At 42.4% G+C, this 18,661-nt stretch overlaps 1 protein-coding gene across 1 annotated transcript; it reads right to left on the reverse strand.

Moving 5' to 3' along the window:
• Positions 1-239: 239 nt before the first annotated feature.
• Positions 240-17,358, reverse strand: paox (polyamine oxidase). The gene is made up of 10 exons (XM_035753845.2): positions 17,121-17,358; positions 11,017-11,193; positions 10,602-10,732; positions 10,322-10,509; positions 9,329-9,519; positions 7,535-7,704; positions 7,325-7,410; positions 7,114-7,226; positions 1,573-1,721; positions 240-1,486 (listed from the first exon to the last, which is right to left on the reverse strand). The coding sequence occupies exons 1-10, from the start codon at positions 17,278-17,280 to the stop codon at positions 1,334-1,336; spliced, it is 1,518 nt and encodes a 505-aa protein (XP_035609738.1). The 5' UTR covers positions 17,281-17,358; the 3' UTR covers positions 240-1,333.
• Positions 17,359-18,661: the final 1,303 nt, after the last annotated feature.

Below are 18,661 nucleotides of genomic sequence, written 5' to 3' on the forward strand. Positions count from 1 at the left end.
GCACCGCCAGCATTCAGAAGTAACCAAAGCATCAGCCAGGAAGCATAGGAACTGAGAAGTGGTCTGTGGTTATCACCTGCAGAACCACTCCTTTATTGGGGGTGTCTTGCTAATTGCCTATCATTTCCACCTGTTGTCTATTCCATTTGCACAACAGCATGTGAAATGTATTGTCAATCAGTGTTGCTTCCTAAGTGGACAGTTTGATTTCACAGAAGTGTGATTGACTTGGAGTCACATTGTGTTGTTTAAGTGTTCCCTTTATTTTTTTTGAGCAGTGAATAGATAAGAGAGTACAAAAGTTTGTGCAATACATCGTTTTTTAAATTGATATGAACAGTACATTTAAGAGGACAGATTTAAGGCGTGATATTAAACATTACATAAAAAAATAACAAGACACTGAAAGTAATGGTGAACATTTTGAAATCTAAAATCATTACATTTAAACACCAATTGTTAACAGTAAAATCAGACACCATGAGACTGAGTGGCTTGCAATTAATTTGATTTAAGTAATAATCAAAATTTCAAATCGTGAATAATCTCCTAAAACAAATCTTTGGTGAAGATCATAAAATTCAACAAATGGTTCAGTAGCAATAGGTTCTGGGAACATTAACCCACGTTGGACAGTCAAAGATATGGAGCCCTTTTGTGTAAGATCAAGTTGTCCCTACACACTGTTTTAAGTTCTGTTTTTTGCTTCTCCACGAAAGGGTTAATATTAGGACTTGTGGAGGGTAAGCGGATCCTAGAACTAAACATAAGGGTAACTTATACCCAGAGATATACTGAACAAAAATATAAAACGCAACATGCAAAGTGTTGGTCCTATGTTTCTTGAGCCTAAATTAAAAAAATATTTTTTTTTCACAGAAATCTTCCATACACAAAAAGCGTATTTCTCTGAAATTTGTTTACATCCCTGTTAGTGAGCATTTCTCCTTTGGCAAGATAATTCATCCACCTGACAGGTGTGGCATATAAAGAAGCTGATTAAACAGGAAGATGATCACACAGGTGAACCTTGTGCTGGGGACAATAAAAGGTAACTGAGGAATATTTATGTCCGTTATAAAGCCCTTTTGTGTGTGTGTGTGTGTGTGTGTGTGTGTGTGTGTGTGTGGAGGCACTCATTCTAATGCCTGGCTCCTCAGTGGGTGGCGGTGCCCCTGCCCAGTCATGTGAAATGAATAGATTAGGGCCTAATTGTTCTATTTCAATTGACAGACTTCCTTCTACAAACTGTAACTCAGTAAAATCTTGTTGCATGTTGCATTTACATTTTTGTTCAGTATATAACACTTTTACAACGGGTGAGTTCTTGTCCTTAGAGCTTTGATCTGGTTGGCTGAAATGTGCTGGGGGCGGAGTAGTGAGATATGAGTCTACCAGCTTCCCTCCAGCCAGAAAGCAGCGCTCCATGGACAGTGGAGAAGAAGGAAGGATGGGTGGCTTCTCCAGCAAACAACACCTGGAGAGGCTGAGAGAGAGAATATATAAGAGAGAGAATATGAGAGAGAATGTGGGTCAAAAGATGACAGAATACACCACATGAACTGTGTATACCTGTTCCCCTTGTTGTGGTAGTGGTTCAGCCAGGTTGTGTATATCCTGCAGTGAGGTTCCAATAGCGGTGTAGGTGTAGGAGCCACAGGTCCATGGGTCATGGAACCACTGAGACCTCAGGACACGCCGTGGGGTGATGGTTGGGTTCCCTACACACACAAACATACAGAAACGTAACGTTATGACTATAACTACTGTTCCCTGAAGGAGGGAAAAGGAGATACAACTATGTGGAGTAAACCAGTCGCAACGTATATTGAAGAACTAAAGTCACTCCTGACGAGGCCAATGAAATCCACGACTCGCTGGAACCAGATATAACAGACTGACCCTAGCCCCCCGACAAACTACTGCAGCATACTACTGGAGGCTGAGGCAGTCTGTTATATCTGGAGAATTTATCATGTCAGGCAGAGATAGCAAGGGTGGTTCGTCGCTCCAGTGCCTTTCTGTTCACCTTCACACTCTTGGGCCAGACTACATTCAATCATAGGACCTACTGAAGAGATGAGTCTTCAATAAAGACTTCAATAAAGATCCTAACCAGGCAACATCTGCATCGAGCTGCCGCTTTCAAGGAGCTGGACACTAATCCAGATGCTTATAAGAAATCCCTCTATGCCCTCAGACGAACCCGCAAACAAGCAAAGCGTCAATACACAATTAAGATTGAATCCTACTTTACAGACTCGGACGCTCTTCGAATGTGGCAGGGCTTGAAAACTATTACAGACTACAAAAAGGGAAACCCAGACACGAGCTGCCCAGTGACGAGCCTATCCAATGAGCAAAATGCCTTTTATGCTCGCTTCGAGGCAAGCAACACTGAAGCATGTACGAGAGCACCAGATGTTCTGAACGACTGTGTGATAATGCTCGGTAGCCGATGTGAGCAAGACCCTTAAAACAGGTCAACATTCACAAAGCCACGAGGCCAGACGGATTACCATGACGTATACTCAAAGAATGCGCGAACCAACTGTCAAGTGTCTTCACTGACATTTTCAACCTCTTCTTGACAGAGTCTGTAATACCAACATGTTTCAAGCAGACCACCATAGTCCCTGTGCCCAAGGAAGCGAAGGTAATCTGCCAAAATAATTACCACCCTGTAGCACTTACGTTAGTAGCCATGAAGTGCTTTGAAAGGCTGGTCATGACTCACATCAACAGCCTTCTCGCGGACACACTAGACCCACTCCAATTCGCATACCACCCCAACAGATCCACAGATGACGCAATCTCAATCGCACTCCACACTGCCCTTTCACACCAATGTGAGACTGCTGCTCATTGACTACAGCTCAGGGTTCAACACCACAGTGCCCATGAAGCTCATCACTAAGCTAAGGACCCTGGGACTAATCACCTCCCTCTGCAATTGGATCCTGGACTTCCTGACGGGCTGCCCCCAGGTGGTAAGGGTCGGCAACAACACATCTGCCACGCTGATCCTCAACATAGGGGCCCCTCAGGGGTGTGTACTTACAGCCCTCCTGCACTCCCCGTTCACCCATGTCTGCATGGCAAACACGACTCCAACACAATCATTAAGTTTGCTGACGACACAACAGTGGTAGGCCTGATCACAGACAATGACGTGACAGCCTATAGGGAGGTCAGAGACCTGGCATTGGGGTGCCAGAACAACAACCTCTCCCTCAATGTGAGCAAGACAAAGGATCTGATCATGGACTACAGGAAAGGCAGGCCGAACAGACCACCATTAACATCGACAGGGCTGTAGTGGAGTGGGTCAAGAGTTTCAAGTTCTTTGTGTCCACATCAAACTATCATGGTCCAAACACACCAAGACAGTTGTGAAGAGGGCACGTAAGTGTAAGTCTCTGATTGTGACATCTTGTGTCCTTCTCCTTAGTTGTCTGTGTTTACTTTCACTCGTTCTGGTCTTCTGAGGACAGCTAATCAGCCGAGTCGATGATCCCAAGAGTTGTGATGAGAGCTGTGTAGTAGATGATGATTTGAAGAGAATAACCAGATGGTTCTACTTAAATTAACTTTCTTAGACACAGAACAGCTACTCAACGTAACATTGATTGTTAGAGGCTACTTTGTCTTCTTCAACTCGTGTTGATTTTCAGGGTAGTGACCAATGGAGACCAAGCTTGTGCAGCTTGTAGTCCTTCTAGTTTGACATGTTAATAATTAACTCAGTCTTTTATACACTTGGGTAAAAAGGGGCATTTTCATCATACTGATACGCTCTCTGAGCTCCCTCAGGCGTGGCTAGTTACAGGGCAAAAGATCAAAAACTATGATCTCGTTAGAAAACTAAATTCACATTCCTATCTTTACAAAAATATTATCTTCATCCTTGTTATTTCCTACACAGCGTAAAGGATGTAAACCTGATATACACAGTGTGAAAGCTCTTCAAGATTTTTTATATCACTTTTATACCATTTTTAATGACATCACAAAATAGACATTAATTTCCCATATTCCGTCTCTCATCATTCCCCCACATTCAGATGTTGAAATATTGTCCCAGTGTTCACTGTTGGACATTAGAGTTTTTGAGCGGCAAAACCTTCTGTAACAAAGGTATTCCATTCACCAATACTAGAGGCCAAATGGAGTTGTCTGCTGCCTACAATTTACGATCGACGTGAGGTGTCATAAAACTCCCACACCAATTCCTCCTCCCCTCTGCGGGTGAGAGGGCTCAGTAGACACTGATCCATTGTAACCTGATCTTTGGATCCTATCAGGAGAGTCATGACAAATGAAAGATTTTGTCCCATCCTACAGTGCTTACGAAAGTTCAGACCCCTTCACTTTTTCACATTTTGTTACGTTACAGCCCGATTCTAAAATTGATAAAATTACAAAATGTTCCTCATTCTACACACAATACCGCATAATGGACAAAATGAAAACAGGTTTTTAGATTTAAAAAAAATATATATTAAATAGTATTCAGACCCTTTGCTATGAGACTTGAAATTGAGCTCAGGTGCATCCTGTTTCCATTGATCATCCTTGAGATGTTTCTACAACTTGGAGTCCACCCGTGGTACATTCAATTGATTGGACATGACTTGGAAAGGCACATACCTGTCTATATAAAGGTCCCAGAGTTGACAGTGCATGTCAGAGCAAGAACACAAGCCATGTGGTCGAAGGATTTGTCCGTAGAGCTGCGAGAGAGGATGGTCCCCAAGAACACAGTGGCCTCCATCATCCTTAAATGGAAGAAGTTTGGAACCACCAAGAGTCTTCCTAGGGCTGGCAGCCCAGCCAAACTGAGCAATCGGGGGAGAAGGGCCTTGGTCAAGAACCCGATGGTCACTCTGACAGAGCTCCAGAGTTCCTCTGTGGAGATGGCAGAAACTTCCAGAAGGGCAACCATCTCTGCAGCACTCTGCCAATCAGGCCTTTATGGTAGAGTGGCCAGACGGAAGCCACTCCTCAGTAAAATGCACATGACAGCCTGCTTGGTTTGCCAAAAGTCACCTAAAGGACTCCCAGACGATGATAAATAATATTCTCTGGCCTGAACACCATGTGTCACGTCTGGACGAAACCTGGCACCATCCCTACAGTGAAGCATGGTAGTGGCAGCATCCTGCTATGGGGATGTTTTTCAGTAATCAGGATCGAGGGAAAGATGAACGAAGAAAACCTGCTTCAGAGCGCAGACTGGGGCGAAGCACACAGCCAAGACAACGCGGGAGTGACTTCGTAACAAATCTCTGAATGTCCTCGAGTGGCCCAGCCAGAGCCCAGACTTTAACCCCATCAAACATCTCTGAAGAGACCAGAAAATAAAGGTGCAGCAACGCTCACCATCCAACCTGACAGAGCACGAGAGGATCTGCAGATTACAATGAGAGAAACTCCCCAAATACAGGTATGCCATGCTTGTAGCATCATACCCAAGAAGACTTGAGGCTGTAATCGCTGCCAAAAGTGCTTCAACAAAGTACTGAGTAAAGGCTCTGAATACTTATGTAAATATGATATGTTTTTAATTTGAAATACATTTGCAAATGTCTAAAAACAAGTTTTTTCTTTGTCAATATGGGATATTGTGTGTGTAGGGTGATGAGAAAAAATAAATGATTTAATCAATTTTAGAATAAGTTACGAAATGTGGGAAAAATGAAAGGGTCTTTCCGAATGCACTGTACATCCTGATATTATCAGGTTCTGATGACTAGATGGTTCTGTTCATGCTTTTTAGGTGATTTTTTATTTATTTTTATGTAAGAATCACCCCTCCCCTCAATGTTAAAGGAATAGTTCACCCAAATTACATATTAGTTTCCTTACCCTGTAAGCAGTCTATGGTCAAGGTATGACAGAAACCCACGCTTTGGTTTTGTTTACCTAGCCAACTTTTTTTTAGCGTTTGTGGCACAGATCCAGTGCAAGTCAATGGAACCTATATTAGCATTTTCACACTTCATATCCAAGGATGAAGAATCAATACTCCGAGCCGCAGCTCCATACTAATTATCAGACATGGAGCACTGATACTATATACTCGTTGTTGGGGTGGGACTGGCGTGGCGTGTCCATGGGTGGCTTTTTACTATTTTTTTTTATGTCCAAATAAGTTTGATCCAAATCGGATGTTAGGTACTAAAATATATGAATCCTATAAATTTAAAAATGCCAATTTGGGTGCAATCAATTAGCTTAATTTCAAGATCAAAATTCTATTTCAACAAAATAATGTTACAGGAATGCGAATTTTATCTGTTTTTTTTACATAATAAACGATTTCTGAACAATCTGAGATAGGGTGGGTGTCATAACCCCCCTTTCTTGTGCTTTTTGGAGGTGGAATGACCCAGGGGCGATTCATAATAAAATAGAATTCCCAGGAATGAAAAGTGTTGAGCTCGAGAAAGACAGCTCCTTTTGGGATCCAACCCTGCTTGTTCCCTCGACTCCGTTACCAACAACCAATCGCCTACAAAGCCCATAACCTGTACCACTAGACACCTCAAAGGGACTAGTGAGCTACAGGCAGGAATCATCAATGAATCCCAGTAATGAGACACCAAGGGGGGAGGGGCGCATTGGTCGCTCAGACCTGTGTTAAGGCCCCTCGCTCCGGCGGTTAGCCTAGCCAAGTTTAAAGGGGCTGCTTCCTCATCGGAGGTGCACGCAAGACCCGATTCCTCGAAATCCTCCAACTCCAGGAATTGGAAATAGGAATGGGGTTGCCATTAAGCTGGGGGAAAGATTCATTCACAGGAAGTCAAGGCTGCTAGCTGATGTTAGCCAAGAGTCTTTTCAGTCCAAGCTAGGCTAGATGGCCTTATTGACCAAAGCAAGGTCCGTTTAGAATAAGTGACTTAACACTATACTAAACAATAGAGCTACCCAAGCAATTCCACTGTGGGGAAGCAGGAATACCTAGTAGTAGCTAGTTCGCCTCTACGAACAAAAAGGGAACAAAAGATTAAACACACTACTGACTGAAGTGTAGATTACAGACATGAAAGTACAATGGGTTAACCTGCCTATGAGGCATGTGATGGAGGGGTTAGATGTTAGAAGGTTTACCTGTGAACCTGCGTATCAGGTGTGTTACGGAGTGTGTGACGTCCTGTTCTGGCAGAGTCTCCATGAACTCAGACTCATGACCAGCGATCCAGCCACACAACACATGGCCATACCTGGAGAGACAGGGGTAGAGAGGGGGAAAGAGGGTGAGAGGCAAGAAGCGTGGGGAGTTCAAGACTGAGTTTTTAGTTTGTGTGTAAGTCTTAGTTACCGCTCAGTGGGTTTGAGGACAGTGAAACCAAACAGTTTCTTGATCCAGAGTCTCTCCACATCTGATACCTGGTCCACCAAGTCTGACTAGAGGGCAACAGTAAAACTACTGTTACTGTCTGTGTGTTTGCAATGATAGATCTATATTGTGTTCCTCAAGGATATGTTTTGGGCCCAATACTCTTTTCACCGCATGCTTTGTGTTTCATACCTCGTCTTCCCAGACCAGGTATATGACCTCACAGTCGTCGTCCCACCAGGGTTGGTCAAACTCCACAAAGATCTTGTTGTTGGTTCCAAAGCCCATCCTCTGAACAGAGTGCAGCTTGTGGAGGGGTAGAGGAGGGGAGAGGAGGGTACCATGATGCTTCTTCAGATAACCTGATAGAATAATAGTAGATATTATTAGGTACACTGAACAAAAATGTAAACACTTCATGTAAAAACTATTGGTCCCATGTTTCATGAGCTGAAATAAAAGATCCCAGAAATGTTCCATATGCACATTATGCAAATTTCTCTCAAATTTTGTGCACAAATTTGTTTACATCCCTGTTAGTGAGCTTTTTTCCTTTGCCAAGATAATCCATCCACCTCACAGGTGTGGCATATCAGGAAGCTGATTAAACAGAACGATCATTACACAGGTGCACCCTGTGCTGTGGACAATAAAAGGCCACTAAAATGTGAAGTTGTCAAACACAATGCCACAGATATCTCAAGTTCTGAGGGAGCGTGTAATTGGCATGCTGACTGCAGGAATGTCCACCAGAGCTGTTGACAGATAATTTAAATGTTCATTTTTCTGCCATAAGCAGCCTCCAATGTCATTTTAGAGAACTTGCTAGTATGTCCAACAGACCACGTGTAACCATGCTAGCCCAGGACCTCCACATCCAGCTTCTTCACCTACGGGATCGTCTGAGACCAGTCACCCCTGACAGCTGATGAAACTGGGGGTTTGCGGAACCAAAAAATGTCCATACAAACTTTCAGAAACCGTCTCAGGGAAGCTCATCTGCGTGTTTTGTCGTCCTCACCAGGGTCTTGACCTGACTGCAGTTCAGCGTTGTATCCGCCTTCAGTGGGCAACTGCTCACCTTCGATGGACACTGGCACGCTGGAGAGGTGTGGTCTTCAAGGATTAATCCTGGTTTCAACTGTACCGGCTTGCTGATGTCAACATTGTGAACAGCATGCCCAATGGTGGCGGTGAGATTATGGTATGGGCAGGCATAAGCTATGGACAACGAACACAATTGCATTTTAGCGATGGCAATTTGAATGCGCAGAGATACCATGACGAGATCCCGAGGCCCATTGTCGTGCCATTCTTCCGCCTCCATCACCTCATGTTCATGTACGGCCCCATGTCGCAAGGATCTGTACACAATTCCTGGAAACTGAAAATGTCCCAGTTCTTCCATAGCCTGCATATTCACCAGACATGTCACCCAGTGAGCATGTTCGGGATGTTCTGGATCGGCGTGTACGACAGCGTGTTCCCGCCAATATCCAGCAACTTCGCACAGTCATTGAAGAGCAATGGGACGACTTCCCACAATCAACAGCCTGGTTTTCTGACACACGCCCCTACTTTAAAAAAAATAGTTATCTGTGACCAACAGATGCAAATCTGGACTGATTTCCTTATATGAACTGTAACTCAGTAAAATCTTTGAAATTGCTGCATTTATATTTTTGTCCAGTGTAGTTTTGGAGGTTGTTCTAAAAATAAAAATTGTAAATGAGAGAAGAGAGACATGGCATGGTGCCTATTTTAGGTAGCCTGTCAGCACAGAAAACTAAGACTTCCAGTTCTTTGAGAAGGTACGGTCACAATGTTTGTTACTGGTTATAAAAGGTTAATGTTTAGAAACTTAGAAGAGATGTCATAAAATGTAATATAAGATAACATTTTAACAGTAGTCATTTGACATCTGTGTGTGTGTGTGTGTGTGTGTGTGTGTGTGTGTGTGTGTGTGTGTGTGTGTGTGAGACCTACCGAGAGGGACAGTGAGGATGACGTGGTCCGCTGGGATTCTCTCTCCATCTTCACACTCCACCACTACAGGGTACTCTCTCCCTCCTTTCCTCACCACCCTCTGCCAGTGGACACAGCTGACTGGTCGATGGTAGGAGACTATCCCAGTAGGAAGCTCTTTCATCAAGTTGTCGATTAACCCTTCATAACCTCTGAAAGAGACAGAACAACAGTCTAGTCAAGTCACTCACACAGCGATGGCACTCAGCGGTAAACTGAGAAAGGTGCAATCGATGTCTATACACACACACACACAGGATTTTTTGACAGCCTAATTTAGATATTTTATGCTTAGAATTTACGACATTTGGTAGGCTATTTGTGACTCAACTTGTTTAGAATTAGACACACGCAGCTTCTCTTCGGTCATTACTTGTTGCCCTAGAACACTTAATAAAGCCTTGCTCACCAGAATAACATCATAAAATCAATAGAATAAATGTATCAATAATCTAGCTGACGTCTAAAGTTCTTCTTTAACGTTTAGAGACCTGGGAGAAACTGCAATAACCCGGAAAGATGTTCTGTAAAACTTCCAAATGACATCAGTTTGACCGGTTTTATGAAAAGCTGTGAAAACAATCCAACAAGATTCGGATAACAATATTTCAGTTGGTCTTGGATGCATATTTTATGTGGTTAAAAATAGCCTACTGTCAGCTTTATTTCTCCGAAAAAGATAGCACGTTTGCTAAGTACTTAATGGTCCATTCGCAGTCTCTCAAGATGCTGAAATAAATACAGAAATTCTCTCCACTTCTGTTCCAGAGACAAAATTGTTGCTTGCCGTAAAACGATACACCAAATGTCAATTTTGTATCCTACTAATATTATATTAGGCTACATTGTGAGAGGTTATAGGAGTACAGTCATTGTGCAGATTTCAGTTACTATTCCATTTAACCCAGCCGCACCCCTGCTTTCTCCATCCCCTGCGAGCCCACACAAACTGACCGGGGGAAGGTGCAGTCCAATCCAGGCAAGGTCTTGTACAGTCCAAAGGCTCCCAGGCCCAGCGTGTCCAGAGTGTGTGTTCCATTCACACAACACTCCACCTTCAACAGAGTACTGATCAAAGACAGACGGACAGACTGACAGGACAGACTGTCACCTTGCCACCGCTCTGCTGCACGCTGACGCACCTACACACACACACACACGCACGCACATTTAACAGGCAGACAAGAGATATAGGTATACGGTGTGTGTATGTGTGTGGGCGCATGTGACATACCTCTGTCCTTATGAACTCTCCAACACTGCTATACGGTTCTCCTCCCTGTTCGCTGAACTCGCCTCCCTCCTCCAACACCTCAGCAAACAGCTCTACAGCAGGACCCGTCAGCTCTGGAGTCAGCTTATGACCTGGTAGAAACATAACACAATGCTAACGAACTACTGACTAGCTAAGACTTTGTATGAGCCAATGTTTTTTCTATGGGGTTCATACATTGACCGACAAAAAGAAAAAAAGGGAACGGAGAGCGCATCCACAGTTTGGTCTGTCGCTTGTACATACACAACTCATGTTAGTTCAACTCATTTTAACTTCTGACGGACAAAAAAACTGAAAAAAAAAAACTGACTGGGTGACATAATATTACATTTTCATCCATTAAAATCAGTCTCTGTCTGGCCCAACTTTTTACCAGAGCTGGAGAACCAGTTTGGTACCCATGGTGGGTGACCTCCTATAGCCAGGTCCTGGTTCTCCGGAGTCAGGCTCTCTGGGTCCAGCAGGCTGTACTGTCTGGACAGACAGAACACTGGGTTAGCCTCCGACGGACCATGGATCCAGTTAGCACCAATCTCTATGATGTTATTACCTAGAGGAGAGAGTGGGAAGGGAGAAAGAGAGAGAGAGAGAGTGTTATACATTCAAACAAGTTATAATAAATAACAAGTGCTATGGTTTTATGATACAGACTGCAGTTAAAGACTCATCATGGTTTGATATATTACCGCATATTGATAAAGCTACAGCCTACTGTATCACATGCTTTTTTGACAATGTTTATTGACAGCGGTCATATTCAATGAGTGTTGCCCATTTATAAATTCTTCAGTTATTCTGCACTCTGGCACAATCAGACGAGAGTGCCCTGAAATCGAAGTAGATGGCCAGACTGCAGGAATGTCCACCAGAGCTGTTGCCAGAGAATTGAATGTTAATTTCTCTACCATAAGCCACCTCCAACGTTGTTTTAGAGAATTTGGCAGTACGTCCAACTGGCCTCACAATCGCAGACCGCGGGAAGCCCACGCCACCCAGGACCTCCACATTTGGCTTCTACAGGATTATTTAGGGTGGGGGGGTTATTTCTGTCTGTAATAAAGCCCTTTTGTGGGGGAAAACTAATTCTGATTGGCTGGGCCTAGCTCCCAACATGACTGTGACATTGCACAGTCAGATTATGGCTTAATAAATTTATTTAAATTGATTTCCTGATATGAACTGTAACTCAGTAAAATCTTTGAAATTGTTGCATGCTACATTTTTGTTCAGCATATATTGGATCTTTGTCCAGCTACTGTGAAACGTTTGGATGTGGGTAAAACCATCCATAGTCTGCGTTGTTTTAACATTATATGCCCACAGGGAGAAAGGATGGTACCTGTAAGTGTGACACAGCCTATTTAGAATTTGAATTTTATTATTCATTCTCTTTTTAGGCCTTATCAATAATTAATTAATGTAATCTTGTTTATTGACAATGTTTGGCATGTCCATGCACAGCCATAATGCAATTTACAATAGGCCTAGATCCTATTTCAGTGCGAATGCTATTGCAGCCATGCAATTACTTAGAACAATGTAGACTGCAAACAGATGTAAGTTAACATATTTATCAAAGATTGGTCTACATTGTTATTTTATTTCTGTAAGCCAGTAGCCGATGTGAGTAAGATCTTTAAACAGGTCAACATTCACAAAGCTGCAGGGCCAGACGGACTACCAGGGCGTGTACTCCGAGCATGCGCTGACCAACTGGCAAGTGTCTTCACTGACATTTTCAACCTGTCCCTAGCCGAGTCCGTAATACCTACATGTTTCAAGCAGACCACCATAGTCCCTGTGTCCAAGAACACCAAGGTAACCTGCCTAAATGACTAGCGACCCGTAGCACTCACATCTGTAGCCATGAAGTGCTTTGAAAGGCTGGTCATGGCTCACAACACCATTTGTATACTGCCGCAACAGGTCCACAGATGACATAATCTCTATTGCACTAAACACTGCCCTTTCCCACCTGGACAAAAGGAACACCTATGTGAGAATGCTAAAAAAATTGACAAAGACTCCAACCACCCAGCCATAAGACTGCTGAACAGCTAACCAAATGGCTACCGGGACTACATGCATTTTTACGCTGCTGCTTCTCGCTGTTTATTAACTATTATCTGTGCAAAGTCACTTTACCCCTACCTACATGTACATATTACCTCAATATAGCCCCGTTATTGTCATTTTATTTTTGCGCTTTAATTTTAGTTAATTTAGTAAAACGTTTGTTTTTTCTTAACTCTTATTTTCTTAAAACGGCACTGTTAAGGGCTTGTAAGTAAGCATTTCACGGTAAGGTCTACTGCACCCGCTGTATTTCGGCGCATGTGACAAATAAAATGGTATTTGATTTGATTTCGAAATTAGCCTTGCTGTCACCATTCAGACATTGATACCACATATGCATTTGCTCGTCGTGGAGTTTGTCTTACACAGTGTCGTGCATTTTAGAGTTGAAGAATGTAGAATCAGTTTAACAGGTGACAAAGAGATTATTTTACTATTGTAACATGCAGTGGGGAGAATTCTATTGTCCCCGTCAGGAGTCCAGGCTTTTGACATAGATGGTAGAGCTCTCATCTCTGGACCACACAAGCCTGAGATTGCATACTGCTAAGGCGCTCTCTACATCGGTCAGCAACATTGGTGACCAGGGTGGGATCCTTTCGATCAGTGGAGGCTGTTGGAAGGAGCTATAGGGGGACAGGGTTATTGTAATGGCTGGAATGCAATGGTATCAAACTCATTAAACTTACGGAAACCACGTTTGACTCTGTTCTATTAATTCAATTCCAGCCATTACAATTAGGCCACCTCCTATAGCCCCTCCCACCAACTGCCACGGCTTTCGACATCCCTATGGGGCCTAGGCACACAAATTCTCCTAGAGAGAAGGGGGAACACTGAAGTATGCGTTGATGACAGTTCTACAGTCAACAGAGGCCCAGGCTTTTGGCATAGATGGTAAAGCTCTCCTTTCTGGACTGCAACATGGTAAGATTGTGCCCTCCACAGCACTTGATATACATTGATTGGTAGTTTAACCTATAATTAGATACTTCAAATACTGCCTGAGACACCTTTGCTATTTGTCTCCGTACTCAATAAATGGTGAAACACGGTCATGGTGTTCTTTGTTTTCGAATGTATATGCATGAAACACACATCATGAAAACCATGTCTCACACTCAGTCATAGTTTGTAGAATAACAAATGGATTGGTAAGATTTAGGCACAGTCACCTTTTATGAGGTTAGTGGGAAAGTTAATCATTTAAACCACCTAAATATACGCATACTCACTTAACATTTAGTATTCATCATTCTCCATACCTTACCATGGAATTGGTCAGCTGCTATTTGAGAACTAATCTGGTTTAGAAATCAAAGTGGTTATCTTATTACACAGATTGTATCGCAAGGTGCCACAGTGCTTTCAGAAAGAATTCGTACCCCTTGATTTATTCCACATTTTGTTGTGTTACAGCCTGAACTCAAACAGATTAAATATATTTTTCTCAACCATCTACACATAATACCCAAAAAGTGAAAACAATTTTAGAAAAATGAAATACAGAAATCGTATCTATATAAGAATGCACACCCGAGTCAATACACATTAGAATAACCTTTGGCAGCGATTAAGACTAAGCTTAATCGCTGTTTAAGACTAAGCGCTTTGTACACCTGGATCGTACAATTTTTTTATAAAATTCTTCAAGTTCTGTCAAGTTGGTTGTTGATCATTTCTAGACAGCCATTTTCAAGTCTTGCCATAGATTTCCAAGCAGATTTAAGTAAAACTGTAACTAAGTCACTCAGGAACATTCTTGGTAAGCAACTGCAGTGCATATTCAGCCTTGGGTTTTAGGTTATTTGTCCTGCTGAAAGGTGAATGTCTCCCAGTGTCTGTTGGAAAGCAGACTGAACCAGATTTTCCCCTCTAAGATTTACCTCTATTCTGTTTCTTTTTAATGTAAAAAACGCATTAGTCCTTGCCGATGACAAGCATACCCATAACATGATGCAGCCACCACCATGGTTGAAAATATGAAGAGTAGTACTCAGTGATGTGTTGGATTTGCCCCAAACTTAAGGCTTTGTATTCAAGACAAAGTTAATTTCTTTGTCACATTTTTTAGCAGTTTTACTTTAGTGCCTTGTTGCAAACAGAAGGCATATTTTGGAATATTTTTAGTCTGTACAAGCTTCCTTCTTTTCATTCTGTCAATTAGGTTAGCCATGATATATCAGACCTATACCACAGGTATGACAAAACATGTATTTTTTCTGCTCGAATTACGATAGTAACAAGATTATTATAGCAATAAGGCTCCTCGGGGTATTGTGGCAACGCATTGCATCGTGCCTAAGAACAGCCTCTAGCAGTGGTATATTGGCCATATACCACACCCCCTTGGGCCTTATTGCTTAAATATGTTTTGGCAAATATGCATATTGCAGCAGTCTCCAACACGGAACCCAAACTGTCTGTGCGCGCACCATCGTGCATACATTTATTTCGCCCCCGCCCCCCCCCAATGCGATCACGACACGCAGGTTAAAATATCAAAACAAACTCCGAACCAATTACATTAATTTAGGAACAGGTCGAAAAGCATTAAACATTTATGGCAATTTAGCTAGCTAGCTTTCACTTGCTAGCTAATTTGTCCTATTTAGCTAGCTTGCTGTTGCTAGCTAATTTGTCCTGGGATATAAACATTGAGTTGTTATTTTACCTGAAATGCACAAGGTCCTCTACTCCGACAATTAATCCACACAAAATGGCAAACCGAATCGTTTCTAGTCATCCCTCCTCCTTCCAGGCTTTTTCATCTTTGAACTTATATGGCGATTGGCATCTACACTTTCATAGTATATAACCAATGAGGAGTTGGGAGAGGCAGGACTTGCAGCGCAATCTGCATCAGAAATAGAAAGGGGTTCTGTTTTAGCCCATGGCATCGCAGACGCTCGTTGGCGCGCAATGATTGAATAACATAGATTTCGAAATGTATTTTGCGACGCGGGTGGTGTAGTCAGCCTCCATTCTAGCATATATGATTACACACCTTTCCACCTTTTTGCTTTTATATGGGATTCTATGCAAAGTATATTATTGAATGTTTCGTTAAGCTTGCAGCTAGTTCCTTGAAATGAGACACTCATGCCAAAACATTTTAATTCACTGACAGAGATATGGATTAAACACAAATTGACGTTTGTAGTAGCTGGCTAGGCTAGTCAAACTGTAATATTGCCTAGCTTTCAATAAATTGGCTAAATGGTCAACAATGTTACCTCTTCACAGGATCAAAACAAATCGTATTGCATGCTGCATATTTCAAGTGCACTCGAAAACAGATATTTATCTATAGCTATTGTTGGATCCTGTGTTTTACATTATAGCCATTACCATATATATATATGACTGAATATTATCTGCTGTTGGCTTGTGTGGATGTATGTATGTGTTATGCAACATAGCTGACTTGAAACATTGTTAAAAGCTTCAGGGCCATGGGCCTTTCTCATGATGGAAATGATGGAAAAAAGAGAGGAACTGTGCAATGAGTTAGGGGTGGCACATTCAGAGCCAGGTGCGAGTTAACCGTATGGAGCATGAGAGCCTGAATGTTCTTCACATCTATCAACAGAAGCGCCAAGAGGCGGGGACCCGCCTGAGCGCCTGCAATAGGCTGAGCAAGTTTAAACCACGCCCAGTCTCTACTGTGATAGGCCAACAGACGTGTTGGAACTGTCTATCACAGTATAAAGAATACTGTTTTACATACGTCTTGTCAGTTCTATGTTCTGCGGCATTACAGTGAGCCCGTATATACGAAAGTTGCATTTGCCATTTATTACTTAGCTAATAAAAAAATACATAGTATAAAATCGGTGACTCATTGTTATATTTATCCTGATACCAGATTTGAATTTACGCAACCCTAACACTATTCCTCTTCATCTGACAGGAACTTGCGTTTTCACAACAGGCTGTGTTTACGACTAGAAACAGTAGATAGAAGATTGGCTGTCTTCATCGCGAGGTGTACGAGAGTTCAAATTCAGCCGTTCGCCACATTTTCTCGAGTAGACCGTGTTGAAGTATACTTTTTATGAGAAAATTCAAGGTGCCAACACCTGTTATAGTCATGATAAGAATGTTATACTGTCATATGCAACAACAACCAAAAACGGCTCCTTCCTAAGATTGGGATCGATCAACTTCACGTTTTTCGCCTATCATCTTGATGGCTGCAGTTGGTGAAGTGAAGACATAACTTCATGACCTTTGAACACATGATTTTTGTAAAGTTCCTGCAGTCGAGATATAAGCGTAAATCGGACGATTTTATCCCCATAATGCAACACTTTGAAAAGCGGTGACAATCGACTTGGCAAAATTAAGTTATCCGATCGAACGCACCCCTTTCTTTCCTCATGTTCCCTCTACACTCACCCATTTTGCCTGTCTTTATCCTTCCTCCACTCCGCCCCGTCGCCTCCAGGATCCTCACATTGCGGAAACCATGTTTGGTTAACTTCAAAGCTGCTCCAATACCAGATATTCCACAGCCAACTATTACTATCTGCGAGTCCAAACCGTGCCGCAAAGCCATAGCGGTATCCTCCAGTCTATCAACTGGTCTCCGTCTCTCCCTCTATCTTCTTATTCTTCTTCTTCGATGGGGTTTAACGGCGGTTGGCATCCAATGTTAATGGTTCATTACCGCCACCAGCTGTACGGGGTATTGAATAAGAACAACAAAAAAACATTCCGGGAAAGGTGGAAAACGACATCACACTAAATAAAACACGTAAAATAACAAGTAAAATAAAAACACCATACTTCTTCAATCACAGTCCACTCCAAAATGCATCCATACTTAACATTGCTTTCCCACCACACGCTGCTTTACATTTTCTCACCGCCTCCAGATGAGAGACAAGTTGGACGCTCATTAACCTTGCCACCTCATTCTCCTTCACCCTTCATAGGGCACTCCAAGAATTCAGGTGCATGTTCACCACCACAATTGCAGCATTTCTTCCACCCTGCACACTTGACATATGACCAAATATTTTACATTTATGACACTGAATGGGCTTGTGCACAAAAGCTCTTACTGCGCATCTCATGAATCCTAAGTGTATATGAGAAGGGAGCAGTGGCCTCACATCTTTTTTTGGGGGGGCTTGCCTGTTTGGCATGTTATTTTAGCATTAATACGTGTCACATATCAGTTTGCAACAATGTAAAAAATATATACAGAATTTAGTTATTAAAGCTGCATACAAACTTTGTCTCTTTTTTGTTTTCTTGAGTAAGGCAGCTCAAATGCAGGTGTTTCGGGCAAGCTCAGTGCTTTCTGTGGTGGTGGTGGTGGTGGTGGTGGTGGTGGTGGGGCAAGCCAGCAGAAAATACGGAGCGTTGCGCCATGATTGGCTCAGTGTTCTCTCACTCATGGGGACACTACTTCACCGTCAAGTCTAAGGGTAGACCTAAAAAATGTTTGCCCTTTGGATGCTGCCATAGAGTTACAATAGAAGTGCCCAGCCAAGAAGGCTCAAGGTCATTGGCCACAGATAAAATGACGTCAAATCACATTATATGTACAGTAGCTTTGATTGGACTGATCGTGTAAACGTAATACTTTCACAATCTTAGCTGGCAGTCATCATCATGAATAAAGTCAACAATCTAATGGTAAATCCTTTTTAATCCATGTCATAATGAAGAGAAAAAATGAAGAGAAATTATAGATAAAATGTATCGATGCTCATCGGCCATTGGACATAAACATTACACAACAAGCTGGAAATTGCAACTTCAACAATGAGAGGTTTGGAAGGAATCAGTGACAGTGGCTGTGTGGTCCCAAATCTGGAATTAAGGGTCTATTTTACAAGTTTAAAATGCCATGCTGTCAATGAAGCTCAAAACTGTTAACTTGGAACTGTGAAAACTTGACTTCAGTGAGTTCAAGTGAACTGGGAAGT

Source organism: Oncorhynchus keta, chromosome 36 (genome assembly GCF_023373465.1).
Source record: "Oncorhynchus keta strain PuntledgeMale-10-30-2019 chromosome 36, Oket_V2, whole genome shotgun sequence".
Taxonomy (NCBI): domain Eukaryota; kingdom Metazoa; phylum Chordata; class Actinopteri; order Salmoniformes; family Salmonidae; genus Oncorhynchus; species Oncorhynchus keta.

Bases quoted from the DNA above. Each gene is read 5' to 3' on its own strand.
- paox (XM_035753845.2), bottom strand. From the start codon at position 17,280: ATGGCTTTGCGGCACGGTTTGGACTCGCAGATAGTAATAGTTGGCTGT. The intron at 7,411-7,534 runs GTATGAAACACA...GTTGCCCTCTAG, and splicing joins ACCTGGTCTGGGAAGACGAG to TCAGACTTGGTGGACCAGGT. The intron at 1,487-1,572 runs GTATACACAGTT...TCTCTCTCTCAG, and splicing joins TACCACAACAAGGGGAACAG to CCTCTCCAGGTGTTGTTTGC.